Source organism: Notechis scutatus, chromosome 1, assembly GCF_049901735.1.
Source record: "Notechis scutatus isolate UNSWTSFEM ecotype Mainland chromosome 1, rNotScu1.2, whole genome shotgun sequence".
Taxonomy (NCBI): Eukaryota; Metazoa; Chordata; class Lepidosauria; order Squamata; family Elapidae; genus Notechis; species Notechis scutatus.
In genome coordinates, this window is record NC_142009.1 from 335,992,520 (window position 1) to 336,020,110 (window position 27,591).

Here is a 27,591-nt window from a genome sequence, read left to right on the forward strand (position 1 = left end):
GCTTTCATGCCTAGGGAGGATCTAGAACTCGCCATCTCCCGGTGATTGGCCCAGACGAATGACATGCCTAAAGCAGGACCAGAACTCACTGTCTCCCAGTGAGCGGCCCAAAGTCATCCAACCGGCTTTCATACCTAAGGTGGAACTAGAACTCCCCGTCTCCTGGTTTCTAAGCCGCCACTTTAACCACTTGGCAAAACTCGACTCGCTGGAGAAATCCCATCGACTGGCATGGCTTAACATCCGCCGTGCTGTGCCTGTTTCACTGGGATATCCCTGCCCCCCCCGGTCAGCCGAAGCAAAAATGGGGACTCACTTCATACAGGTGGAGTGCTGGTGGCACCTGGCCACGGGGGCTCTCACGACGCAGGGCGGGAAGGCCAGCAGCAGAGATCCCGTGGCCTTGTCCAGCTCCATGCTCAGCAGTTTCCGTTCACCTGTTGCGTCCTTGCCACACCTGAGAAAAGAGGGAGGACGATGAGTATGGTGGGTTGCAGAATCATCCAGACGTTTTATTCTGGATTTTGGCATGCGTATCCATTGAGTCCTTCCCAAGGACTAGGGGGATTATTATTATTGCTGTTGTTGTTTATTAGATGTATATGTCATCCAATGCCTAACGACTCCGGGCAGGGGGTAGAGTGGGGAGAGCGGTCACACATAAAAATGTGAAAAATCAAGACAGAGAAAAAGGTAGACAAACTTGACAAATGCCTTTGGGAGCTCCCCTGAGTTGTGTTTTAAGGTGGACAGTTCTACAGATCAAAATAATAAAATAAAACAATAAAATAAAACAAAACAATAAATAAAGTAAAATATAAAACAAAACAAAATACAATAATTCCCAGAATTCCCCAGTTATCATAGGTGGATTTCAACTCCCAGAATTAACTACCCAGCACAAGTGGACTTCCCAGAATTCCCCAGGTGGGATGAGTGAACTTCAGCTCCCAGAATTCCCCAGGTGGGATGAGTGGACTTCAGCTCCCAGAATTCCCCAGGTGGGATGAGTGGACTTCAACTCCCAAAATTTCCCAGCCGACAAAGGTGGGCTTCAACTCCCAGAATTACTCAGCCAGCATGGATGAACTTCAACTCCCAGAATTCCCCAGGTGGGATGAGTGAACTTCAACTCCCAGAATTCCCCAGCCGGGAGGAGTGAACTTCAACTCCCAGAATTCCTCAGCCAGCATGGATGGACTTCAACTCCCAGAATCCTCCAGTTGGGATGAGTGAACTTCAACTCCCAGAATTCCCCAGGTGGGATGAAACCTTGTTGCTTCCACCCTCACGAACTCTGAGAAACGAAGGGGCGTGGGTGCCTCTGTGGTTTGCACAAGTGTGTTTGTCGGTGTCGACTCACTTGTCACTAGGGTAGGTCTCAAATTCCTCCAGCAGCAGGCTGTGGCTACTGGCTCGGGCAGGAGACGAGCTGACGCTGAGGTTGGCGCGGATGAGGAACTTAAGGACGGTTCCCGAATCGGAGCCCAGAAAGACGACGGTGTAATTCCGACCCGGTCCAGCTGCATTGTCCACCACAATCTTCCGGAGTTGGTACCTATCCCGGGAAAGGACGGAGGTTAATCAGCCGGGTGCAGAATTGACACACTGGGCCAGGTTATTTATTTTGTAATTTGACAGCATTATGTGTAGGGTCTCCTGCTTGGGCAGCGGGTTGGACTAGATGACCTACAAGGTCCCTTCTGACTCTGTCAACCTGTTAAATGGTGTAGGGTCTCCTGCTTGAGCTGGGGGTTGGACAAGGTCCCTTTCAACTCTGTCAATCTGTTCATTTAAAAACATTTTTGATCCCATCTTAATTTTGTTTAGACATGCAGGTGGTCCTTGATTTACAACCATTTGTTTAGCGACCAATATCGCCACGGGACTGAAAAAAGTGACTCAGGACCATTCTTCACACTTACGACCGCATCCGCATCCTCAGAGTCACCTGATCAAAATTCTTGGCAACTGACTCATATTTATAATGGTCATAGCACCCTGGGGTCACGTGGTCCCCTTTTGCGACCGTCTGACAGGCGAAGTCAATGGGGTAGCAGATCCACTTAACAACCATGTTACTAGCTTACCAGTGATTCACTTAGCAATGGTGCTGATAGGTCGTAAAGTGGGGCAAAACTCACTTAACAACTTTGCATGTGAAGATAACAGATAATCAGAGTTGGAAGGAACCTTATAGGACATCTAGCCCACTCCCCCACCCAAGCGGGAGACGCTACACCATTTCTGACAAATGGCAGTCCAGTCTCTTCTTGAAAGTCTCCAGTGATGAAGCTCCCACAACTTTCAAAGGCAACTTCTGTTCCACAGGTTGATTGTTCTCACTGTCAGAAAATTCCTCCTTATTTCTAGGTTGAATCTCTCCTTGGTCAGTTTCCATCCATTATTCCTTGTCTGGCCTTCGGGTGCCTTGGAAAATAGCTTGACCCCCTTTCTCCTCTCTGTGACAGCCCCTCAAATATTGGAAGACTGCTCTCCTGTCTCCCCTGGTCCTTCTCTTCCCTAGACTAGCCAGGCCCGGTTCCTGTAACCGTTCTTCATATGTTTTAGCCTCCAGTCCCCTAATCATCCTGGTTGCTCTTCTCTGCACTTTTTTTATAATGTGGTGAACAAAACTGGATGCAGTACTCTAGATGTGGTCTTACTAACTATTTATAGAGTGGTATTAGTACTTCCCTTGATCTTGACTGGATCTCTCTGTTAAGGACTGCATTGGCTTTTTTTGGCGGCTGCTGAACATTGCTGGCTCCTATTTAGCTGCTTGACCACTAAGACTCCAAGATCCCTCTCACAGCTACTGCTATTGAGCCTGGTTTCACCCAGTCTATATGTGTCCTTTGGGTTTTCCTTGCCTAAGTGTAGGACTTTACTTTTCTCTCCATTGAATTACATTTTGTTAGATATGGCCCAGTGTTCGAGTCTGTCAAGATCCATCTGGATCTTGAGCCCATCTTCTTGGGTGTTGGCTATTCCTGACAGCTTAGTATCATCTGCAAATTTGGTAAGTTCCCCTTCTATTCCCTCATCTAAGTCGTTAATGAAGATATTGAAGAGTACTGGGCTCAAGACGGAACCTTGTGGCACCCCACTGCTTCCTTCCCTCCATGTAGACTTAGACCCATTAAGGACTACTCGTTGAGTACGGTTTGCCAGCCAGTTGCGAGTCCATCTGGTGGTAGTGCTATCTATCCTACTCTTTTCTAGCTTCCCAAGAAGTAGGTTGTGGTCTACTTTGTCGAATGCCTTGCTGAAATCTAAATATATTACGTCCACAGTATTTTGCTGGTCTACTAATTTAGTCACTGTGTTGAAGAATGAAATGAGATTGGTTTGGCATGATCTGTTCTTAACAAACCCGTGCTGACTGCTAGTTATTACTTTACTTGTTTCTAGATGTTGAAAACAATTGTGGGAGGGGCCCAGAGGTGGGAGGGAGGAGCCACAACCACACCCCTCTAAGGTACAGGTAGTTCTTGACTTAAGACCACCATGGAGCCCCAACGTTTCTGTTGTTAAGTGAGAAGGTGGTTAAGAGAGTTTTGCCACCCACGTTACTTTCCTTGCCACGCTGGTTAAGCCACTACGTGTTCCAGCGATCGCCCTAATTAAATCATAAGCCTCGAGCTAAACTTCAAAAATCTTCAAATAATTATTTAGGAGAGACATACTGGCATGACCTCTAAGAAGCCTAAGCTGGCAGGAAGAGCCAACACCCAAGAAGATAGACTCAAGATCCCGATGGATCTTGACAGACTTGAACCCTGGGCCGTATCTAACAAAATGAAATTCAACGTAGAGAAAAGTAAAGTCCTACACTTAGGCAAGAAAAACCAAAAGCACGCATACAGACCGGGTGAAACCAGGCTTAATAGCAGGAACTGTGAGAGGGATCTTGGAGTCTTCATGGACAACCAGCTAAATAGGAGCCAGCCGTGTGCAGCAGCCGCCAAAAAAGCTAATGCAATCCTAAGTTGCATTAACAGAGGGATACAATCGAGATCAAGGGAAGTACTAATACCACTCTATAAATCCTTAGTAAGACCACACCTAGAGTCCTGCCTCCAGTTTTGTTCACCACATTATAAAAAAGATGTTGAGACTCTAGAAAAAGTGCAGAGAAGAGCAACCAGGATGATTAGGGGACTGGAGGCTAAAACATATGATGAACGGTTGCAGGAACTGGGTCTGGCTAGTCTAGTGAAGAGAAGGACCAGGGAGACAGGATAGCAGCCTGCCGATATTTGAGGGGCTGCCACAGGGAGGAGGAAGGGGTCAAGCTATTTTCCAAAGGCGCCTGCAGGCCAGACAAGGAACAACGGATGGAAACTGAACAAGGAGAGATTTAATCTTGGAGTCTGAGTGGACAACCAGCTAAATATGAGCCAGCCGTGTGCAGCGGCAGCCAAAAAAGCTAATGCAATCCTAAATTGCATTAACAGAGGGATACAATCGAGATCAAGGGAGGGACTAATACCGCTCTATAAAGCCTTAGTAGGACCACACCTAGAGTCCTGCATCCAGTTTTGGTCACCACATTATAAAAAAGATGTTGAGACTCTAGAAAAAGTACAGAGAAGAGCAACCAGGATGATTTAGGGGACTGGAGGCTAAAATATACGATGAACGGTTGCAGGAACTGGGCCTGGCTAGTCTGGTAAAGAGAAGGACCAGGGGAGACATGATAGCAGTCTACCAATATTTGAGGGGCTGCCCCAGAGAGGAGGAGGGGGTCAATCTATTCTCCAAGGCACCTGAAGGCCAGACAAGGAATAATCGATGGAAACTGATCCAGGAGAGATTCAACCTGGAAATAAGGAGAAACTTTCTGACAGTGAGAACAATCAACCCACGGAGCAGAAGTTGCCTTCGGAAGTTGTGGGAGCTTCATCACTGGAGGCTTTCAAGAAGAGATTGGACTCCCATCAGTCCGAAATGGTGTAGGGTCTCCTGCTTGGGCAGAGGGTTGGACTAGATGACCTACAAGGTGCCGTCCAACTCTGATTATCTGTTATCTGGAGGGTTTTGGTTTTTTTGCAAGGGCCACAGGTTGTTATACACGTGCCCGACACACACCACACACACACAAATTGTCCTACGCGCTGTTGTAAAACAGCCAAACCACGTGCGTGAAACAACTCAAACCCCCCCCCCCTGCCTGGGGTCTCCCCCTTCCCCCCAGCCATGCCATATCCTGGTGTGCAATTTTTGCAAGACGACAGAAATAATGCTTGATTAATTTCACATAAAACAGCAATTAAGGCAGATTTAATTAGATCCAGACGGTCTTGGCTGAGACATGTAGGAAATTAACGGAAGATAATATTTCTCCGGTCTCTTCCACCTGCCTGGGAGGAAAAAAAAAAATCAAGGAAAACTGTATCTGCATACAGGTAATCCTCGACTTACAACTGTTCGTTTAGTGACCAACAGAACCCCCCAAAAAGGGGACCAAGGACCGTTTTTCACACTTAACGACCATTGCAGCTTTTCCCCAGGGTCAGCTGATCAAAAAAAAAATCAGACGCTTGGCAAACGGGCTCATATTTATGACGGTTTGCAACTGACTCATATTTCTGACGGTCGTAAAAGGGGGCCACACCACCCCTTTTTGCAACCTTCTTGACAAGCCAAGTCCATGGGGAAGCCAGATTCACTTAACGACCGGGTTCCTAACTGAACGATGGCGGTAATTTGGGGAGCAACTGTGGCGAGAGACGGGCGTGAAACCGGCGTGAAATGGGGGCCAACATTTGCTTGGCTGCTGTCTCGCTCAGCAATGGAAATTTGGGGCTTGGTCGTGGCTGTGAGTCGAGGACGAAGCAGGCCCCTTGGCTGAGGAGAAGGCCTCGGGATTTCCAGATGCTGCTGAACCTCCTACGGGAAGGAGCCGAAACATCTGGGAATGTTCATCTCCCGATGAAACCTGGTTTGCCGGGCATGAGGAAAGGCCATTGCGATAAGCCGAGATGAAACCTGGTTAATCGGGATGCTTATTTTGGAAGCGTCAAAGGCTCCTTTCGGAAGAGGCCTCGTCTTCTCCGTGCAAACTTAATCCCGCTTCAAACGGATTTCGATGCCTTCCGGCCTCCCCGTCTCCCTCGCCGGCAAATCGGAGCAGATGCCACGGCTTAATTGGCTGACACTGACACCGCAAAGCGCCCCGAAGGGAGGGAGGGAAAGCAGGAGAGCAAGCGGGGTTTATTCATTTATGTTTCGTGGCTTATGTACAGGGAGTCCTCGACATGCGACTACGATCCTTCCTTCCTTCCTTTCCTCCCTCCCACCCTCCCCTGTCCCATCTCTTTCTCCTTCCTTCCATCCTTCCTTCCTTTTTTCCTCTCTCTCTTGTCCCACTTCTCCTTCCTTCCTTTCCTCCCTCCTTCTCTTCCCCATCCCACCTCTTTATCTTTTCTTCCTTCCTTCCTTCCCACCATCTCTCTCTCCCTGTCTCATCTCTTTCTCCTTCCTTCCTTCCTTCCCTCCCACCCTTTCTCTCTCTCTTGTCCCATCTCCTTCCTTCCTTCCTTCCTTCCTTCCTTCCTTCCTTCCTTCCTTCCTTCCTTCCTTCCTTCCTTCCTTCCTTCCTTCCTTCCTTCCTTCCTTCCTTCCTCCCACCATCTCCTCCCTCTCTCTCTTGTTCCCACTTCTCCTTCCTTCCTTTCCTCCCTCCTTCTCTTCCCCATCCCACCTCTTTCTCTTTTCTTCCTTCCTTCCTTCCCACCCTTTCTCTCTCTCCTGTCCCATCTCCTTTTTCCTTCCTTCCTTCCTTCCTTCCTTCCTTCCTTCCTTCCTTCCTTCCTTCCTTCCTTCCTTCCTTCCTTCCTTCCTTCCTTCCTTCCACCATCTCTCCCCCTGTCTCCTCCTTCCTTCCCTCCCTCCTTCTCTCCTGTCCCATCTCTTTCTCCTTCCTTCCTTTCCTCCCTCCTTCTCTCCTGTCCCATCTCTTTCTCCTTCCTCCTTTCCACCCTCCTTCTCTTCCCCATCCCACCTCTTTCTCTTTCTTCTTCCCACCCTTTCTCTCTCCTGTCCTTCCTTCCTTCCTTCCTTCCTTCCTTCCTTCCTTCCTTCCTTCCTTCCTTCCTTCCTTCCTTCCTTCCTTCCTTCCTTCCTTCCTTCCTTCCTTCCTTACCATCTCTCTCTCCCCTGTCTCATCTCTTTCTCCTTCCTCCCTCTCTCCCTCCCTCCCTCCCTTCCCCGATGGTGGCTCCCCTGTGGTCATGTGACCGAATTTCAGGTGGATGGCAACTGTGTCACATTTATGACCGTTTGAAAAAAATCTTGCCATTAGGTGACTGCATTTTATGACGATTTTTAGGTTTTGGGCAAAAGCACGGCCACAGTGAATTACTGGTTTGCTTAAGGAGGAAGGAGGAGGGGGAGGAGTACAGTGGGAGAGGAGTGGAGGAGAAGGAGGGGGGGGAGAGGAAGAAGAGAAAGGCGGAGAAGGAAGAGGAGGAGGAGAGAGAAGAAGAGGAAGAAGAGGAGGGGAAAGAGGAGAAGAAGAAGAAGAAGAAGAAAGAAAAAGGAAGAGAAAGGAAGGAAGGAAGGAAGGAAGGAAGGAAGGAAGGAAGGAAGGAAGAAGGAAGGAAAGAAAGAAAGAAAGAAAGAAAGAAAGAAAGAAAGAAAGAAAGAAAGAAAGAAAGAAAGAAAGAAAGAAAGAAAGAAAGGAAGGAAGATTATTCCTCATTTCTCACCGAGCCACACTCCGGATGATCCAGGGGGCGTTGCCCAGTGATGGGACCGACTCGTCCATCAGAGGATGCGTCTTGACAAAGTTCAGGATCTCGTCGGGAAAAAGGCTGGAGGAATTGTGCTGCATTCCAGGCGCCGCACAGCAACCTGGTCTGGGGAACGAAAGAGGAGACCGTGAATTGAACCGAAGACAGCCGAGCCTGGCGTTTTGGGGGGGACCTTTTGCCTGACCCCCCTTTTTGTCCCTCTGTCGTCACCCGTCCCTACAACCCCATCTCGGTATAGGTAGGCCTCAACTTGCAACCCTCTGTTTTAGGGACCGTTCAAAGTTACGACAGCCCCGAAGAAAGTGACTTGGGACCAGGAGTTGGGATGCGATTTTTTTTTAAACTACCAGTTCTGTGGGCGTGGCTAGGTGGGGCGTGGCCAGGTGGGGCGTGGCCAGGTGGTCATGTGACTGGGTGGGTGTGGGATTTTTGGGGAAGGTGTATTTCTTGTGAAAGCCTCTTCTTCTTCTTTTTTTTTTTTTAAAAGAATTTTTATTAGACAAAGAAAACAAACAAAAACAAAAGGAAACATTAAAAACATTGAACGTGGTACAATCCTCCTAACCCACATAGTTGTCTTACATTACAGTTGTTTTGTAAAAGTTGTTTTGTAAAAACAACTGTAAAAGTCTGACTCACAGACGAACATAATACAGAAGCCTGATGATGGCAGATGAGATTCTGCCGAAACGTTGCTACAACTTCAAAAGCACAACTACAATGACGTGGAAAATACCAACAAAGCTGAATACCATATACATACATATACATATACATATACATATACATATACATATACATATACATATACATATACATATACATATACATATACATATACATATACATATACATATACATATATATATATATATATATATATATATATATATATATATATATATATATATATATATAGAAGAGATGATTCCACCAGACTGTCAATCATTTGGAAGCCTGCACTCACAAACAAAAAAATCTCCACACCACTAAGCCAGGCAAACACCTGGGCACAAACAGATCCCCCCTGATACCTCCAGCTCAAACACACCCCAACCAGGCACCCAGATGAAACCCAGCTGCCTAACTAATGATAGCCGTCCATTTACCCGAAGCCAAGCTGCACTAAAGGCCTCCAATACAGTAACACAATGTTGCCAGCCAATCAAGACACAAAAAGAGCCAAAAAACAGACAGAAGATATTAGAAACACCAATCAAGCAGAACACAGCAAACTCCAAGACCAATAAACACAGACCAAGACTCCCAACCAATCAGGATGAAGAAAAAACCATTCTGGCACAGCAGTAGGCTAGCCCCAAATTTAAAACTGAAACAACTGTAAAAGTCTGACTCACAGACAAACATAATACAGAAGCCTGATGATGGCAGATGAGATTCTGCCGAAACGTTGCTACAACTTTAAAAGCACAACTACAATCACGTGGGAAAATACCCGAACAAAGCTGAATGCCATATATATAAAATATATATACCTCAGAAAACAAATATATATACATATACATACATACATACATACATACACACACACACACACACACACACACACACACACACACACGATCATTTCTTATTGTCTTGATCCTTTCTTTTCTCCAACCAACCATAAAACCTATCCCATACTTTGTAATAATCCGATTCATCCTTATTTTTTAATTCCTTTGTTAATTTGTCCATTTCTGTGCACATCCAAATTTTCCTAATTATACCTAATTCACTTGGAGTTTCTTCACCTTTCCACTGTTGTGCCCAAGCCAATCTTGCAGCAGTGATTATATGAATTATTAAACATATAATATCCTTATCATATTTCCCCACTGAAAGCCTCTTCTTCAAAGCCTCCAGCGATGAAACACCCACAATTTCTGGAGGCCAGGAGTTCCACTGGTTAATTGTCCTCCTTGTTAGGAAATTCCTCCTTAGTTCTAAGTTGCTTCTCTCCTTGGTTAGTTTCCATCCTTATTGCTTCTTGTCCTGCCTTCGGGTGCTTTGGAGAATAGCTTGACTCCCTCTTCTTTGGGGGCAGCCCCTCAAATACTGGAAGGCTGCTATCCCGTCCTTCGTTTCTCTAGACGAGCCAAACCCAAATCCTGCAACCATCCTTCGTGTGTTTTAGCCTCCAGGCCTTTTTTTAAAAATCATCTTTAATCATCCTTGAGGACTACAAACCATTTCCATCGTGGGCTTTTGTCTTAGCTAGCACACGTGGTTTCTAGGCCGCCTGGGGTTTATTCTCTTACCGTGGTTTGGGAACCAGCTCTTCCGGTACCGGGGTCCAAATGGATTCGGGAGATTTTTGCTCTCGGAAGCGACCTTCGAAAACGGAGGCGATTTGCGCCATGTCGTACGCGCAGACGGCCGAGCCAGGAATGCTGCAAAGAGACACACACACACACACACACAAGCACACAAAAATGTGTAGCTTCAGATTACTAGACTGCGTACAGTGGCATTTCGGAGCTTTTTAAGTTACTTAGACTGAACCCCAGGTAGAACATGCAACATAGAATATTAGGGATAGAAGGGACCTCAGAGGTCTTCTAGTCCAACCCCGTGCTTGAGCAGGAGACCCTAAACTATTTCAGACAAATAGCCATAGCACTTGGACTTATATATTGCTTCGCAGTGCTTTACAGCCCTCTCTACGCGGTTTACAGTCAGTCTCTGGCCCCTCCCAACAATCGGGGTTTGTACAAATAGTTGTCCAGTCTCTTCTTCAAAACCTCCAGTGTTGGGAGCACCCACAATTTCTGGTGGCAGGTAGTTCCATTGGCTCATTGTCCTCCCTGTCAGAAAATTCCTCCTTAGTTCTAGGTTGCTTCTCTCCTGGATGAGTTTCCATCCGTTGCTTCTTATCCTGCCTTCTGGTGCTTTGGAGAATAGCTTGTCTCCCTCTTCTTTGGGGGGAAAGACCCTCAAATACTGGAAGACTGCTATGAGAATGACAGAGTTGGAAGGGGCCTTGGAGGTCCTATAGTCCAGCTTCCTGCTCAAGCAGGAAACCTTACACTATTCCACACATTCTGTTCTATTCTATTCTATTCTATTCTATTCTATTCTATTCTATTCTATTCTATTCTATTCTATTCTATTCTATTCTATTCTACGCTACTCTACTCTATTATTCTATATTCTCTCCTCTCCTGTTCTATTCTATTCTATAGTTATTATATTCTCCTCTTCTCCTGTTCTATTTTCTATTCTATTTTATATTCTGTTCTCCGTTCTGTTCTATTCTATTCTGTTCTGTTCTGTTCTGTTCTATGCTACGCTACGCTACTCTATTCTACTCTATTATTCTATATTCTCTGCTCTCCTCTCCTCTCCTGTTCTATTCTATTCTATAGTTATTATATTCTCTTTTCCTCTCCTGTTCTATTATTTTCTATTTTCTATTCTCTATTCTATTTTATATTCTGTTCTCCGTTCTATTCTATTCTATTCTATTCTATTCTATTCTATTCTATTCTATTCTATTCTATTCTATTCTATTCTACTCTACTCTACTCTACTCTACTCTACTCTATTATCCTATATTCTCTCCTCTCCTGTTCTATTCTCTTCTCTTCTATTCTCGAGTCTATTCTATTCTATTCTATTCTATTCTATTCTATTCTATTCTATTCTATTCTATTGTATTGTATTGTATTCTATTCTTCTCTTCTCTTCTCTTCTGCAGCACCCACAATTTCTGGAGGCAAGCTATTCCACTGATTAATTGTTCTCACGGTCAGGAAATTCCTCTTTAATTCTAGGTTGCTTCTCTCCTTGGTTAGTTTCCATCCATTGTTCCTTGTCTGGCCTTTGGGTGCTTTGGAAAACAGGTTGACCCCCTTCCTCCTCTCTGTGGCAGCCCCTCAAATATTGGAAGACTGCTCTCATGCCACCTTTTCACTAGGCTGGACTAAATATAAATAGCGGGACTGTCTGGGGAATTCTGGGAATTGAAGTCCACAAGTTTTAAAGTTGCCCATTTTGGAGACTCCTGGTTCTATACAACGCCCACCTCATCCGCCCAGCTCACCTGTTGGTGGGTGTGGAGAAGATGGCCAGCACCATCGGCCTCCCCTCGATCTCCAAAATATCTGTGACCGACTGGATGACGTTGAAGTAGAAGTGATAATCTCCTGGGACGGAGCAATTCAGACGAGCCTTGAGGAAGGACGTCCACTGTTTCTCCAAGACCCTCTGAGAGCCCCCCATGTCGTTCTTGCAAACACGAGCCACCCTGGAAACCACCATCTGCACGAGGGAGAAGAGAGAAGAGAGAGAAGCTGAGTTTCTCTGGGATTCTGTTTTAGCGGAGCAAAGAACAGGAGGGAGCTACAAGGAGAGGCCTCTTCTTCACATCTGCTCCTGCCTTCGCTGGGTCAGATGAATGGGTAGGTAGAAAGATAGATGATAGACAGATCGATAGAGAAGATATAGTTGAGGACAGATAAATAGAAAGAAAGACAGATAAAGATAGATAGACAGACAAGTAGAGATGAGGGATAGACAGATATTGATAAATGATAGACAGAAGGACAGACAGACAGAAAGATAATAAATAGAGATGGATAGATGGATGGATGGATGGATGGATATAGATGGATGGATATAGGATAGATAGATGGATGGATGGGTGGATGGAGATAAATAGATAGATAGATAGATAGATAGATAGATAGATGATGGATAGATAGATGGATGGATGGATAGATATAGATAGATAGATAGATATGGATATAGATATGATGGATAGATAGATGGATGGATGGATAGATATAGATATGATGGATAAATGGATGGATGGATGGGTGGATGGAGAATAACCATGTATAGACCCTTATTATAGATAGATAGATAGATAGATAGATAGATAGATAGATAGATATGATGGATAGATGGATGGATAGATAGGTATAGATAGATATGATGGATAGATAGGTGGATGGATTAGTGGATAGATATAGATATATAGATAGATATAGATAGATATGATGGATAGATAGGTGGATGGATGGGTGGGTGGATATAGATAGATAGATATAGATATGATGGACAGATGGATGGATAGATAGATATGATGGATAGATAGGTGGATGGATTGGTGGATAGATATAGACAGACAGACAGCTAGATATAGATAGATATGATCGATAGATGGAGGGGTGGATGGATAGATAGATATAGATAGATGTGATGAATAGATGGATGGATAGGTGGGTGGGTGGATGGATGGATAGAGATAGATAGATAGATAGATAGATAGATAGATAGATAGATAGATAGATAGATAGATAGATAGATAGAAAGAATGAATAGATAGATGAATAGGTGGGTGGGGGGATGGAGATAGATAGATAGATAGATAGATAGATAGATAGATAGATAGATAGATAGATAGATAGATAGATAGATAGATAGATAGATAGATAGATAGATAGATATGATGAATAGATAGATGAATAGGTGGGTGGATGGATGGAGTTAGATAGATAGACAGATAATACAGATTTTGCTCTTCCCCAGTTTCCTCCACAGCCAACTGAGTCACACTCCCACTTCCTCTCAGCTGTTCGTCTTCCTCCTCAGATTCAGACTCCAATAGGGGCCATGACAGTGGCTCATTTAACAACCAGAGTTGGTATTCAGCCAGTTCGGACTGGTTCTGGCATACCGCAGTGGGCATGGCTTGGTGGGCGCGGCAGGGAAAAGATAGTGTAAAATCTCCAGTCAAAGGTGGTCTTTGCCGGTTCTCCGAATTACCCAAAATTCCCGCTACCGGTTCTCCAGAACTGGTCAGAACCTGCTGAATACCAACCTCTGGCATACTGGTAGTGGAAATTGTGACTGGTTGAACTGGCAAATACCACTTCTGGCCCTTCCAGAAGTCCCCACGCACTCCGTTTTGGCTCCCAGGTAAGTGCAGAGAGACCTACTAGGCCCAAAATGGGGCGTGTGTGTGTTTGTGTGTGTGTGTGTGTGCGTGTGTGTGTGCGGCATGGCCCTCCCAGCCCGTTTTGGCTCCCAGGAGGGGTGCAGGAGGCTGAGTGCTGCCTTTCACATCCCTGGTCACGTCCACTATAGCCACGCCGGTCATTAGGGCAGAGAACCGGTTGTTAAATTATTTGAACCCCACCACTGTTAACAACCACCCTGCTCGGCAACCGAAATCCTTGTCGTCACTGTGCGTTCGTAATTCGAGGACTAGGTGTAAAGAAGCGCTCGGTCTTTAGATATGCGTAATATTTGCGTTTGGATTCCCTGCTGATGGATGAGTTTGGGTAAGATCTGCCATGCCTCAAATCAAGCATTTCATTTTTAGTGTCATTACAGCACAGCTATAATAGGAGACATAACGGAACGGCATAATATATAACACGATGCAGTGTAATCTTTGATATGACAGAATAACCGATTGCGTTATATTATAATATATTCCACTGCAATCCGAATGGATGCCTCTCCAGTGAGCAAGCTACTGTTTTTCTGAAATGGTTTTATTTATGAAAGCCGTTGAAGAAACGGAATAAATACCCTTACAATAAAAAGACAAAGAGATATAGTCAACAAAGAATAAAATGTCAGTAAATAAAAGGTTTGACAATGATCGTAAAGATGGAAATTCAGTTTTTGTTGTACAGAGAAAAGTCCCTTATATGCTGTTAGGAAATAAATTGAAATCTCTACAAAATTGTAAACGTGGCATTACTACGTATCACCAATCGTTTCTTTTTATGTTCTCACAAAGTTCAGGAGCAACGCAGTAATCAATCAATCAACCAACCAATCAATCAATCAGAATAGAGCTGGAAGGGACCCTGTAGGTCATCTAGTCTAACCTCCCCACCTCCCAAGCAAGAGACTCTACACCATTTCTGACAGATGGGAGTCCGGTCTCTTCTTGAAGGTCTCAAGTGATGGCGCTCCCACAACTTCCGAGGGCAACTTCTGTTCCATGGGTTGATTGTTCTCACTGTCAGAAAGTTTCTCCTTATTTCCAGGTTGAATCTCCCCTTGATCAGTTTCAATCCATTATTCCTTGTCTGGCCTTCAGGGGCTTTAGAAAATAGCTTGACCCCCTCCTCCTCTCTGTGGCAGCCCCTCAAATATTGGAAGACTGCTATCCTGTCTCCCCTGGTCCTTCTCTTCACTAGACTAGCCTCACGGAAGAGACTGGACTGCCATTTGTCAGAAATGGTGTAGGGTCTCCCGCTTGGGCGGGGGGTTGGACTAGATGACCTATAAGATCCCTTCCAACTCTGATTATCTGTTATCTATTGCAGTAAAAACACATGGAGAAAATTTATCTATGTGGCACATAATCAGTAAAAGAAACCCTATACAGATATATCTATGTAGCCAGGACCAGTTTCTGCAACCGTTCATCATATGTTTTAGTCTCCAGTCCCCTAATCATCCTGGTTGCTCTTCTCTGCACTTTTTCTAGAGCCTCAACATCTTTTTTGTAATGTGGTGAACAGAACTGGATGCAGGACTCTAGGTGTGGTCTTACTAAGGCTTTATAGAGTGGTATTAGTATCTCCCTTGATCTTGATTGTATCCCTCTGTTAATGCAATTTAGGATTGCGTTAGCTTTTTTGGCTGCTGCTGCACACGGCTGGCTCATATTTAGCTGGTTGTCCACTAAGACTCCAAGATCCCTCTGACAGTTCCTGCTATTGAGCCTGGTTTCACTCAGACTATCTGGGTACTTTTGGTTTTTCTTGCCTAAGTGAAAACAGGCATAGGAAATGTTTACGAGTTGACAACTTTACTTTTCTCTGCACTGAATTTTATTTTGTTCAATAGTGTCCAGTGTTCGAGTCTGTCCCAACCTTGATCATTTTAAGCCACGTGCTGGCTGGGGAATTTTGTGAATCGAAGTCCACGTGGCTTAAAGTTGTCCATGGGGATTCAGAGGACAAGAGAAATGGTGTAGGGTCTCCTGCTTAGACGTGGGGTTGGACTAGATGGGCCTACAAGGTCCCTTCCAACTCTGATGGTCTGTAACTGTAACGGCTCAGCCACCCAGGAGCTCCTGAGGACAATGCAAAATTAGGCTGACTATCCAACCATTGGTCAAGCCGGTTGGACTCACCTTCTCCAAGTAGTTGAATTCCATCGCGATCTCCCGGAAGAAGAAGTAGACGTGGTTTTTCCACTCCACAGCGTGAACAAAGTAGGGTTCTAGACAGGGTGAGGGAAGAAATAGAGAAGAAGTCAAGAAGCAGGATCATCTCGAGAAGATCCGTCAGAAGCGCTGCCTTTTCAGTAGCCTTCATGGCTTCGGTGGTGCAGTGGTTAGACTGCAGTGCTGCAAACTTGTCATGCCCCTGTTGGAATCTGATTCCGAGGGGGAGGCCGAGCAGCTCACAGGGAGTGGGAGTGTGGCTCCATTGTCTGTGGAAGAAACTGGGGAAGGGCAAAGTCTGGCTGGGCAGAGTAGGGGAGAGGTAGAGCAAGGTTCAGAGGAAGACCTAGGCCCACCCCATCTTCATCCTAGGGAATGCAGGGAGGAACAGAGAAGGGAGCAATGTGGGTTGCATGGCTTACGGGGGAGGAAAGGGCCCTGATTCCCTTCATTAGCTGCAGCTGGGAACATGTTTAAAAAGGGAAGCTGGACACAGCAAATCGTGAGTTATTTGTTAATTGTCGAGGCTTATCTGGGTTCCTGGCGTCTTCCCAAATGTGTGTGTTTTATTGGCCTATCAAGTCTGCAATTCCTTCTCCATCTCCTGCCCTGTCAAGTTAATTACTGCAGCGTGGTTTGTGTGGATTTTTATTTACAGTTTGTATGTACTTTGTTTTCGGACTGAATTTTCTCCGCTTAAAGGCTGTTCTTGGGAGTTTTTCTCCAGCTGAAGGTAACCTGGACATTGGGGGCAAAGTTGGAGGCATTAAAGGGACTCTTCTTGCTTATGTGGCTGTGTTGCCTTTGTGCCATGGCCCGGGTCATAAAAACGACTTCTGCTGACAGCCAGCTGCCTGCAATTTGGTAGATCAAATCCCACCAGGTTCAAGGTTGATTCAGCCTTCCGTCCTTCCGTGGTCGGTAAAATGAGGACCCAGATTGTTGTGGGCAAGAGGCTGACTCTGTAAAACGCTTAGAGACACTGTAAAGTGGGATATAAGTCTAAGTGTCCTTCCTTCCTTCCTTCCTTCCTTCCTTCCTTCCTTCCTTCCTTCCTTCCTTCCTTCCTTCCTTCCTTCCTTCCTTCCCTTCCCTCCCTCCCTCCTTCCTTCCCTCCCAGTTGTTAGAATGCAGTATTGCAGGTTGACTCTGCCCACTGCCAGCAGTTCGATCCTGACCGGCTCAAGGTGGACTCAGCCTTCCATCCTTCCAAGGTCGGTAAAATGAGGACCCAGATTATTGCGAGCAACAGGCTGACTCTAAACTGCTTAGAGAGGGCCGTAAAGCACTGTGAAGCGATATATAAGTCTAAGTGCTATTGCTATTGCTCCACCCAACGAGGAATCACCATGGATACTGCACAAATCAAAAAGAGGGCTGTGAAAATATCTACAGACCCCTCACATCCCGGACATAAATTGTTCCAACTCCTTCCCTCAAAACGAGGCTATAGGGCACTGCACACCAGAACAACTAGGCACAAGGACAATTTTTCCCCCGAACGCCTTCACTCTCCTAAACAAATAATTCCCTCAACACTGTCCAACTATTTACAAAGTCTGCACTACTATTACTATGAATCTTCTCATCACTCCTTATCGCCCATCCCCTCCCACTTGTGACTGTATGACTGTAACTTTGTCACTTGTATCCTTACGATTTATATTGACTGTTTCCTAGTATGATTTGATGGCTTATTGTACCCTATTGACTATCATTAAGTGTTGTACCTGAGGATCCTTGATTCTTGATGAATGTATCTTTTCTCTTATGTACACTGAGATAAAGCATTTGCAGCGAGACAAATTCCTTGTGTGTCCAGTCACACTTGGCCAATAAAGAAATCTATTCTATTCTATTCTATTCTATTCTATTCTATTCTATTCTATTCTATTCTATTCTATTCTATTCTATTCCTCCATTCTATTTTCTATTCCATTCCATTCCGTTCTATCTTTTCTTTTCTTTTCTTTTCTTTTCCTTTCTACTCTACTCTACTCTACCCTGCCCTGCCCTGCCCTGCCCTACCCTACCCTACCCTACCCTACCCTACCCTACCCTACCCTACCCTACTCTACTCCACTCCATTCTATTTTCTATTCCATTCCATTTTATTTTCTATTCGATTCCATATTTTCTTTTCTTTTCTATGCCATATTTTCTATTCTATTCTATTCCATATTTTCTCTTCTCTTTTCTTTTCTTTTCTTTTCTTTTCTTCTCTTCTCTTCTCTTCTCTTCTCTTCTCCATTCCATTCCATTCCATTTTTCTGGCTCTCAATTACAATTCTCATGAAGGAGACCCAATTTCGTGGGGTCTCATCAACATGAAAACATGACTACCCTCCGGTTAAAAAAAAAAAACATCTTCCGATGCCAAATCAAACATTGCTTTCTTTCTGTTTTTTTCCTCCCCTTCCCCCCTTGCCACCACATCCCCAGCTGACACATCCCCCAGCAATATCTCGACAATATTTTCCAAGGTTTCTTTTCTCTCTCTCTCTCTCACATAGGATCATGAAGGCGTTAAAAAAAAAAAAAAACTTAATTAATAGGACCGGAGTCGGTGACCGAGGGCATCAATTAGCAACATGAATGTACCCAATTGTGCAGAAACGGCGGGCACGCACGAGTCGTTCTGCTTTGTGAAGGCAGCGAGCCCATTGACGGACGATCTTGCAAAAAAAAAAAAGAAAAAGAACAAAAAAACCCCAACCCTCCAGCTAGCGATTCCTGCGGCCGTGATTAAGTTCAGATGCTGTTATAATCTCCTAAATAAACGAGAGCCAAAAGCCTCCAGTCTTTTGGGTCCCGCCACGAAGGAAAGGAAGCTGGGAGAAATTTGATAGACAGATGGACTGAGAGCTAAGAAAGATAATTAAAGGCCGAGAGACTAAAATGTACAAAGGACGTTTTGTGGGATTTGGGTAGGTTTAGTCTAGAGAAAAAAGGAGGACCAGAGTGGTGGGGGGTGACACGAGAGCAGGAGTCCAGTATTTGAGGGGCTGCCCCAAAGAAGAGGTGGGGGGGGGTCAATTTATTCTCCAAAGCACCCGAAGGCAGGACAAGAAGCAACAGATGGAAGGTAATCAAGGAGAGAAACAACCTGGAATTCAGGAGAAACTTCCTAACATTGAGGGCAATTAACCGGTGGAACAGCTTTGCCTTCAGAAGTTGTGGGAGCCCCATCACTGGAGGCTTTCAAGAAGAGACTGGACTGCCACCTGTCTGAAATGGTGTAGGGACTCCTGCTTAGAATAGGGGGTTGGACTAGAAGACCTCTGAGGTCCCTTCCAGCTCTACTCTCCTCCATTCTATATTCTGTTCTATTCTGTTCTGTTCTATTATCTTCTAGTCTAGTCTACAGTATCTTCTCTTCTCTTCTCTTCTCTTCTCTTCTCTTTCTTCTCTTCTCTTCCATCCTATTCCATTCCATTCCTATTCTATTCTGCTCTATTCTGTTCTGTTCTATTCTCTTTTGTTGTCTTTTCTTCTGGTCTAGTCTACAGTATATTCTATTCTATTCTATTCTATTCTATTCTATTCTATTCTATTCTATTCTATTCTGTTCTGTTCTGTTGTTCTGTTCTGTTCCGTTCTGTTCTATTCCTATTCTATTCTATTATTTCTATCCTCTATATTCTATTCTATCATATTCTATTCCTATTCTATTCCTATTCTATTCCTATTCTATTCTATTCTATTCTATTCTATTCTATTCTATTCCTTATTCATTCTATTCTATTCTATTCCTTATTCTATTTTTTCTATTCTATTCTATTCTATTCTATTCTATTCTATTCTATTCTATTCTATTCTATTCTATTCTGTTCTGTTCTGTTCTGTTCTGTTCTGTTCTGTTCTATTCCTATTCTATTCTATTATTTCTATCCTCTATATTCTATTCTATCATATTCTATTCCTATTCTATTCTAGTTCTATTCCTATTCTATTATTTCTATAGTCTATTCTATTTCTATTCTATTCTATTCTATTCTATTCTATTCTATTCTATTCTATTCTATTCTATTCTATTCTATTCCACCATTCCATATATTCCATTCCATTTTTTCTACTGTACTCTACTCTATTCTTTATTCCTTATTCCATTCCATTCTATCCCTATTATTCTATTCTATTCTATTCTATTCTATTCTATTCTATTCTATTCTCTATTCTATTTCTATATTATCCTATATTCTATTCTATTCTATTCTATTCTATTCTATTCTATTCTATTCTGTTCTATTCTATTCTCTATTCTCTATTCTATTTCTATATTATGCTATATTCTATTCTATTCTATTCTATTCTATTCTATTCTATTCTATTCTATTTCTATTCTATTCTATTCTATTCTATTCTATTCTATTCTATTTCTATATTATCCTATATTCTATTCTATTCTGTTCTGTTCTGTTCTGTTCTGTTCTGTTCTGTTCCGTTCCATTCCATTCCATTCCATATTCCATTCCACTCCACTCCATTCTATTCTTCTTCTCACTCATGATTCCTGGCCTCCATAATCTGTCCCTGAGATTTTTTTTTTTGCCAGTTTTACAATTTTAAACACACATATGCACACACGCATACACACAAACACGCACACACTCTCTCTCTCTCTCCAAGGCAACCTTTAATATTATTCCAGAATCTTTGAATTGACTGACTGGAAGGAACAGGAGCTAAGGCTACAATTAGCTTTTGTACATGTATATTTACCGAATGCTGCAAGACTGGGAATAAATTCATAAAATGTTAATTTGGCTTTAAATATTGCCTCTGTACTTTTTGCCTCTAGTTTTAAGATGTTTTTCTAGGGCTTCCTAATTTTTTTTTTTTTTTAAAATAGCTTGCCTTCTCAAGGATGCTCACATTCTGTTCTGGGAGCATAAATATGGCAATTGAGAGCGAAACTCAGGTTATTTGTTTAAATAGTTAAACAGTTAAAAAAACCTCATCTTTTTATTCCTTCAGGCATTCGAAATCTGGCTCATAAAGTTTTAGATTATCTTTTCCCCAGTTTATTTGATATGCCATTTTATTTTGCAATCCTAGCCTGGGTATATTTCATTCTTTTAACTGGTTTGTGGCCTCTCCACGAAACGGTGGCGCAGAAATAGATGAGATGAAATAATTCTCTGCTCAAATTTAAGTGCCTTTAAATCTCCTCCATCGATTAAGTCCCTTTATTAGGGAAGCTTTTTTTTTAATTTTTGGAGTTGGGGAGTTTGCCAGATCCCTCACTGCAGTTTTTAACAACCGGATGTCTTACAGAGACATCGGATAACAGAAGTTCGAAGCAGGGGTGGGATTCTACCTGGTCGGTCCGGTTCTATAGAACTTGTTGTTATGATTCCGCCCAATTCGGAGAACCGGCAAATCGTGCCACTGGCTGGCCCCGCCCTGCCCACTCACTCCTTAGCTGGCATATGCACTATCAAACTTGCCTGCTAAATTGCTATTTTTCCTTTTTTCCCGTGACCATCAGCTGTTCTGCTGTGCCGGGAGATTTAGATGAGCTAGAAAGCAGGAAATCATTGGATTTCTTGCTTTCTAGCTAACCTAAAAGCAGAGCTGAACCTTCCTTAGGACTGAAGCTTCTATTTTTCAGTGCAGATTCAGGTAGCAGATTGCAGAAAGATCGATCTCTGAATGAATCTGTGATTTTGTGAGCAACTCCATCTGCCTGCCTGCTTTGCCTGGTTTTGGGTAAAAGTTGCTCTTTTTTTAATAAAAAAAATCAATATTTACATAAATATTTATAATATTTACATATAAGCCCAGCCAGTCATGTGACTACCAAGTCACCCCCCAGTCAGCAAGCCACGCCCGCCAAGTCACATGACCAAGCCACGTCCGCAGAACCGGTTGTTAAGAAATTTCAATCCCATCCCTGGTTTGAAGGGATCTTGGAGGTTTTCTAGTCCAACCACCTGCTGAAGCAGGAGACCCTATAGAACCTAGATACCATTTCAGAAAAAAATAGTTGGCTTAACAAAAAAAAAAACAACCAGTGTTTTGGGAAAGAGGTTTGTGCCTCTCCTTTTCACTCATTTCCGCAACCTCAATACCATTCGCGCCCCGTGTTCCTTTACCTTTAAACCACTTGGAGTCATGCTTCACCGTGCGTAGGGTGGGGTTGTCTCCCAGGCTGCGGTAAATCACGGCGTCGATGGCCAGGAAGTCGGTCACCGTGGCTGTGAACAGCATCCCTCCTACCCAGACGAGACAGAAAAAAAAGGAAAGAAAGACAAGAAAAGTGCTGAAGAAGTTATGACGAGTCAAAAAATGGAAAAGAGTTGGGAGCGGCGCCGTGGTGTAGAGCAGAGGTGGTATTCAGCCGGTTCTGACCGGTTCTGGAGAACTGGTAGCGGAAATGTTGAGTAGTTTGGAGAACGGGCAAATTCCACTTCTGACTGGCCATGTCCCCCTCTATTCTCTGCCTCCCATCGAGTCCCAGCGGATCAGCTGGGTCTCCTTTGGTTGCCCTGCGCAGGAGAACGGAGCTGGAAAGCAGGTTAGTGGGGTGGGGAGGGAATGGAGATTTTTGCAGTAATCTTCCCCTGCCACGCCCACCAAGCCATGCCATGCCCACAGAACCGGTAATATATTTTTTTTAAAGAATTTTTTTATTTTTGGACAAACACACAAACAAAACATAAAACCATCTTCCAGTTACATACATACAGTGTGTCGGTAGGTTATAATTTCTTTGTGCATCCTCTCCATAGTACAATTGTTGGTATAAATTCTCATATTATCAATCTAATATATATGTATACATTATTATCCTTGTTAATCATTTATTTGGCTAAACTATTATTCCTTCATTTTATATGAGATATTCAAAATTTTAAATTGATTTATAATATAACAATTCATATGATCATCCTAAATCCATCCAATAGTAATACATCTTTATATTATATTCTGTATAATTCTATTATCCTTATATTGTAAAATTCTCTAACATATTTCCATAATTTGTTTTCTAACCATTGATAAAATAAATCCCATATCTTATAAAATTGTTTATCTTCTTGTTCTCTGATTTCAAATGTCAATTTACTCATTTCAGCACATTCCATTATTTTCTTGATAACTTCCTCCTGTGTTGGTATTTTCTCATTTTCCCAATTTTTAGCAAATACAATCCTAGCCACTGTTAAAATATTTATAATCAATATTTCAATTCCCTCCTGTATATTTCCAATAACTCCCTCCCCCCCAAATATCTCTGGTTTAAAGTCTATGTGTTTCTTTGTCATTTTTTGCAACCATGCGTGGATTTTAGTCCAATATCTTTGAGCTTCTGCACATGTCCACCACATATGGTAATATGAACCCAGTATCTAATGACATTTCCAAAGAACCGGTAATAAATTTGTTTGAATCCCACCACTGGGTTAGAGTGCAGTACTGCAGGCTATTTCTGCTGACTGCTGGCTGCCTGCAATTTGGCAGTTCAATTCTGACCAGGCTCAAGGTTGACTCAGCCTTCTGTCCTTCCGAGGTTGATAAAAATGAGGACCCAGATTGTTGGGGGCAATATACTGTCTCAGTAAACCACTTAGAGAGGGCTGTAGAAGCACCGTGAAGCGGTATATAAGTCTAAGGGCTATTGCTAAGTGCTCTTTGTGGCTCAGGGTTGAACAGTGGGGTCCTTGGTGCTCTCTGAGCTGGGTGGTTTTCTTGCAGACATTTCATGACCCAGCTAGGTAACGTCATCAGTGCTCGAAGGGAGCGGGGTTTGCGGAAAGGAGGAGGGGGTGGACCTTGGTGATTTTTGAGCTTGATTATTTTCTTGCAGGACTCAGCTAAGGAGTATCATTAATGCTAGAAGGTATTGTTTGCAGAGAGAGAGAGGAGGGGAGGTGAGGGGAGGAGGGGAGGAGGGAGAGAAGGAGAAGGGGAGGGGAGGAGGAGGGGAGGGGAGGAGAGAAGGGGGAGAAGGAAGAGAAAAGGGAGGAAGGGGAGGAAGAGAAGTGGGAGGGGTTGGAGATAGGTAGGAGGGGGAAGATAAAGGAGAAGAGGAGGAGGAGAAGGAGAGGAGGAGGAGGGGAGGATAAAGGAGAAGTGGAGGAAGAGGGAAGGAGGAGGAGAGAAGGGGAAAAGGAAGGGAGGAAAAGAAGAAGGGAGAAGAGGTGAAGGGGGAGAGGTAAAAGGTGGAGGGGAGGGAGAGAAGAAGTGGGGAGGTGGAGGAGGTCGTTTGGGACCCCCAAGGAGCCAAATCAGGCATTTGGGGGCATCCTTTCCAACTCAACCAGCGTTATTAAAAGGTAGACAAAAGATATATCCAGCAGGCCTTCCTAAGCCATTGCAGGAAGATTTCTTCTGATTTCTTGGGGGGGAAAGTGTACCACTTGGAGATCTTCGGAAGAGAGGTGGGAGGTAGGAAGAATTTTCATTTCCATTCTTGATGCAGGGAGAAAAACAACAACAACAACCCAGCTGCGCCCTCCCTCCCAGCGCACTGACCTGTAAAGAGGCCAACGTTGGCGTGCTTGGGATCGTAAGGGCACCGGGCCATGCCGCTGATATTGTCCCCCATCGGTTCTAAGTAGTCCATCTGTTGGGAAGAGAATGGGTTAGGACTGACCTGGAACCCCAGCCCAGGAGAGACCACCAGGACTGGCTTAGCTCTGGGGCAGAAATGGTGCAGAGCCGTGATGGCGAACCTATGGCACGCGTGTCACAGGTGGCACACGGAGCCATTTGTGTCGGCACACGAGCTGCAGGCAAACTTAACTCACCGCGCATGCGCGTGCCTCCCAGCTAATTTTCAGGCAGTTTGAGGCCTTTTTCAGCCTCCCAGAGGCTTGAGGAAGGCTTCTGCAGGCTTCTGCAGCCTGTGCAGGCCGAAAACCCCCGTTTTTTCACTTCCTGTTTTTCCGAAAATACCGGAAGTGACGAAAATGCGTCTAGTTTTTGGCCTGCAAAGCCTGCAGAAGCCTGCAGAAGCCTTCCTCAAGCCTCTGGGAGGCCAACAAAGGCCTCAAACTGGCCCAAAATCAACTGGGAGGCGCACTGCAGGTAAGTGGGCGGTGGGGGCAAGGGATTACGTGTGCATGCGCAGGGGGCATGGGGGGGGGGGGCACATGGCCTTCTGGGTGCTGGCACGTGTGTGCGCAAGCAATTTTTGGCACAGGAGCCCCAAAAGGTTAGCCACCACTGGTGTAGGGTCTCCTGCTTAGGCAGGGGGTTGGACTAGATGACCTACAAGGTCCCTTCCAACTCTGATTATCTGTTATCTGTACAAAACCCTAAGCTTACAAACCTCAAGCAGAGGACCCGGGAGGCACAGATAGGTCAAAAAAGTCAAGATGGCGGCCATGGGGAAACGACTGAAGCTCTTCTTGTTTTTTTTTTTTTTTTTTTAAATGTGCATCACACCACTGTGGCTGACGTCCTGATTATTTGCCCCATGATCTTCCAGACACCCCTGGGTAGGGTCCCCCCCATTCAGGGAACAATTTAGGAATCCACGCAACCTCTACAGGCAGTTCCTCGACTTACAACTCTCGGTTTCAGTGAACCTTTGAAGTCGCAAAAAAAAAAAAAAAAAAAGTGATTTATGACCAGTTTTCACTTTTGAGACCGTCGTAGCTTCAAACAGTCACTAAAATGAATGGCTATAAGTCCAGGAGGTACCTGCGCCCACCTGGAATAACCTGCATCCAGTTTGGGTCACCATGTTTTGACAAAAAGATGTCGAGACTTTGGAAAAAATGGCAGAGAAGAGCAACTAAGAGGATTAGGGGACTGGAGGCTAAAATATATTGCAGAAATTGGGTATGGCCAGTCTAGAGAAAAGGAAGGACCAGTGGGGACATGATAGCAGCGTTCCAGTATTTGAGGGGCTGTCTCTAATTGTATAGAGTCTGCTCCTTGAGCCGTGGGATGGTCTAGTCTAGAAGACCTCCAAGGGTCTCTTCCGTGTTGGCAAACCTAGGCCACGCAGGCCGGAAGTGGCATGCAGAGCCATTCTCTCTGGGCATGCTAGCCATTGCCTGTTGCTCTTCCAGGTTCCAGTGCGCATGCTGGTCTTTATGCACGGCGGGAGCACTGGAGGAGCAGCTCCCGGAGTGCATGTGTGCGCTGGGCCAGTTGGTCTTTGCGCACGCATGTGCGTTAGAGACTGGAACACCAGGTGGCTGGCACGTATGCGTGTGCCGGGAAAGCTAAGCTTCCGGTTTCCGGCGCTCCCAAGCACGCAGGTGTCAAGGAGCTGTTGTCAGGTTTCCAAGGGATAAAATTCCCTTCCGGTTTCTGGCGCATGTGTGCGCTCCCGTTTTGGCACTTGGTGCTGAAAAGGTTGGACACCCCTGGCCTATACCATCTCAGTCAAGTGGCTGTCCGGTCTCTTCTTAAAAACCTCCAGTGATGAAGCTGACACAAACTTCTGGAGGCAAGGAGTTCCTCTGGTTAATGAATAGAATAAGAGAGTTGGAAAGGGGACCTTGGAGGTCTTCTAGTCCAACCTCCTGCTGTTAGGAAGTTTCGGAGAATTAACCAGCGAGGGGAACGATTAACCAGTGGAACCGCTGGCCACCAGAAGTTATGGCTGCTCCATCACTGGAGGTTTTTAAGAAGAGGCTGGACCGCCGGTTGTCTGGAATGGTGTAAGGTCCCCTGCTTGAGCAGGGGGTTAGACTAGAAGACCTTCCAAGGCCCCTTTGAACTCTGTTATTCTGTTAACTCAGACAGACAGACAGACAGAGATAGGGATGGACAGAAGGAAAGAGAGATGGAAGGAAAGAGAGATGGAAGAAAAGGAAGGAAGAAAGACGATTTGGATAGGGGGTTGGACTAGAAGACCTCCAAGGTCCCTTCCAACTCTGTTATTCTGTTAATTCAGACAGACAGAGATAGGGATGGACAGAACGGAAGAGGGAAGGAAGGAAGGAAAATGAAAGAAAAGGAAGGAAGGAAGGAAGATGGTTTGGGTGGGTGGTTGGACTAGGCCAGGGATCACCAACCTTTTGGAGCTCAGGGACCACCAAACTCATAATTTTAAATCCCGCGGACAAGAGACCCTGGGAAAATCCCCCCCAAAAGTCTGCAGGAAAATTCCCCACCCCGTTTTCCTACCGATCGATCATTCTTTATTTGAGAGCGCAGGATATCGTCTCCAGCTCCATTCTCAGGGAGGGGGGGGAGAGAGAGACTTTTGGCTTCATGCAAGGAAAGCAGCAGGAGCCGCAGAAGTCTCTCTTTCTCTCCCCAAAACTCCGCCAGAAATGAGTCTTTGTGAGGCTCGTCATGCTGGCACAGCCTCTTGGAGCAGGAGGCCTTGCAGGGTCCCAAAGACTCATTTCTGGTGGGAGTTTGGGGGAGAGAAAGAAAGACTTCTGCTGCTTTCCTTGCGTGCAGCCAAAAGCAGCAGAAGAAAGAAGCGGAAAGAAGCAGCCCGGTGGCCAGGCCAGGTGCGTGGGGCGAGTGGGGCAAGTTCCCCCCCTCCCCCCTTTCCTCCCTTGTGTTGGTCACAATGCAAGCGACGCAAGCTTTGTGTTCCCGCGGGCCATGTGGGCAGCGCAAGCCTTGCGATCCACACAGCCTGGATTAATCGCTTTGGGGGGACAACATTTCTCTGCGGACCACCAAAATTTTCTCGCAGACCACCAGTGGTCCCCGGCCAACCGGTTGGCAAACCACCGGACTAGATGACTTACAAGATCCCTTCCAACT

At 44.9% G+C, this 27,591-nt stretch overlaps 1 protein-coding gene across 1 annotated transcript in view; it reads right to left on the bottom strand.

Annotated features, from left to right (window-relative positions):
- The window catches only part of SEMA6B (semaphorin 6B), a 213,478-nt gene that overhangs the window by 12,809 nt on the left and 173,078 nt on the right, over positions 1–27,591 (bottom strand). Inside the window, exons 7-14 of the mRNA XM_087952008.1 lie at positions 24,382–24,472; positions 21,999–22,118; positions 15,868–15,956; positions 11,806–12,023; positions 10,022–10,153; positions 7,716–7,865; positions 1,364–1,558; positions 317–457 (exon numbers count right to left, since the gene is read on the bottom strand). Coding sequence (XP_087808134.1) covers positions 317–457; positions 1,364–1,558; positions 7,716–7,865; positions 10,022–10,153; positions 11,806–12,023; positions 15,868–15,956; positions 21,999–22,118; positions 24,382–24,472 — 1,136 coding nt within the window. The remainder of the gene's footprint in view (positions 1–316; positions 458–1,363; positions 1,559–7,715; positions 7,866–10,021; positions 10,154–11,805; positions 12,024–15,867; positions 15,957–21,998; positions 22,119–24,381; positions 24,473–27,591) is intronic.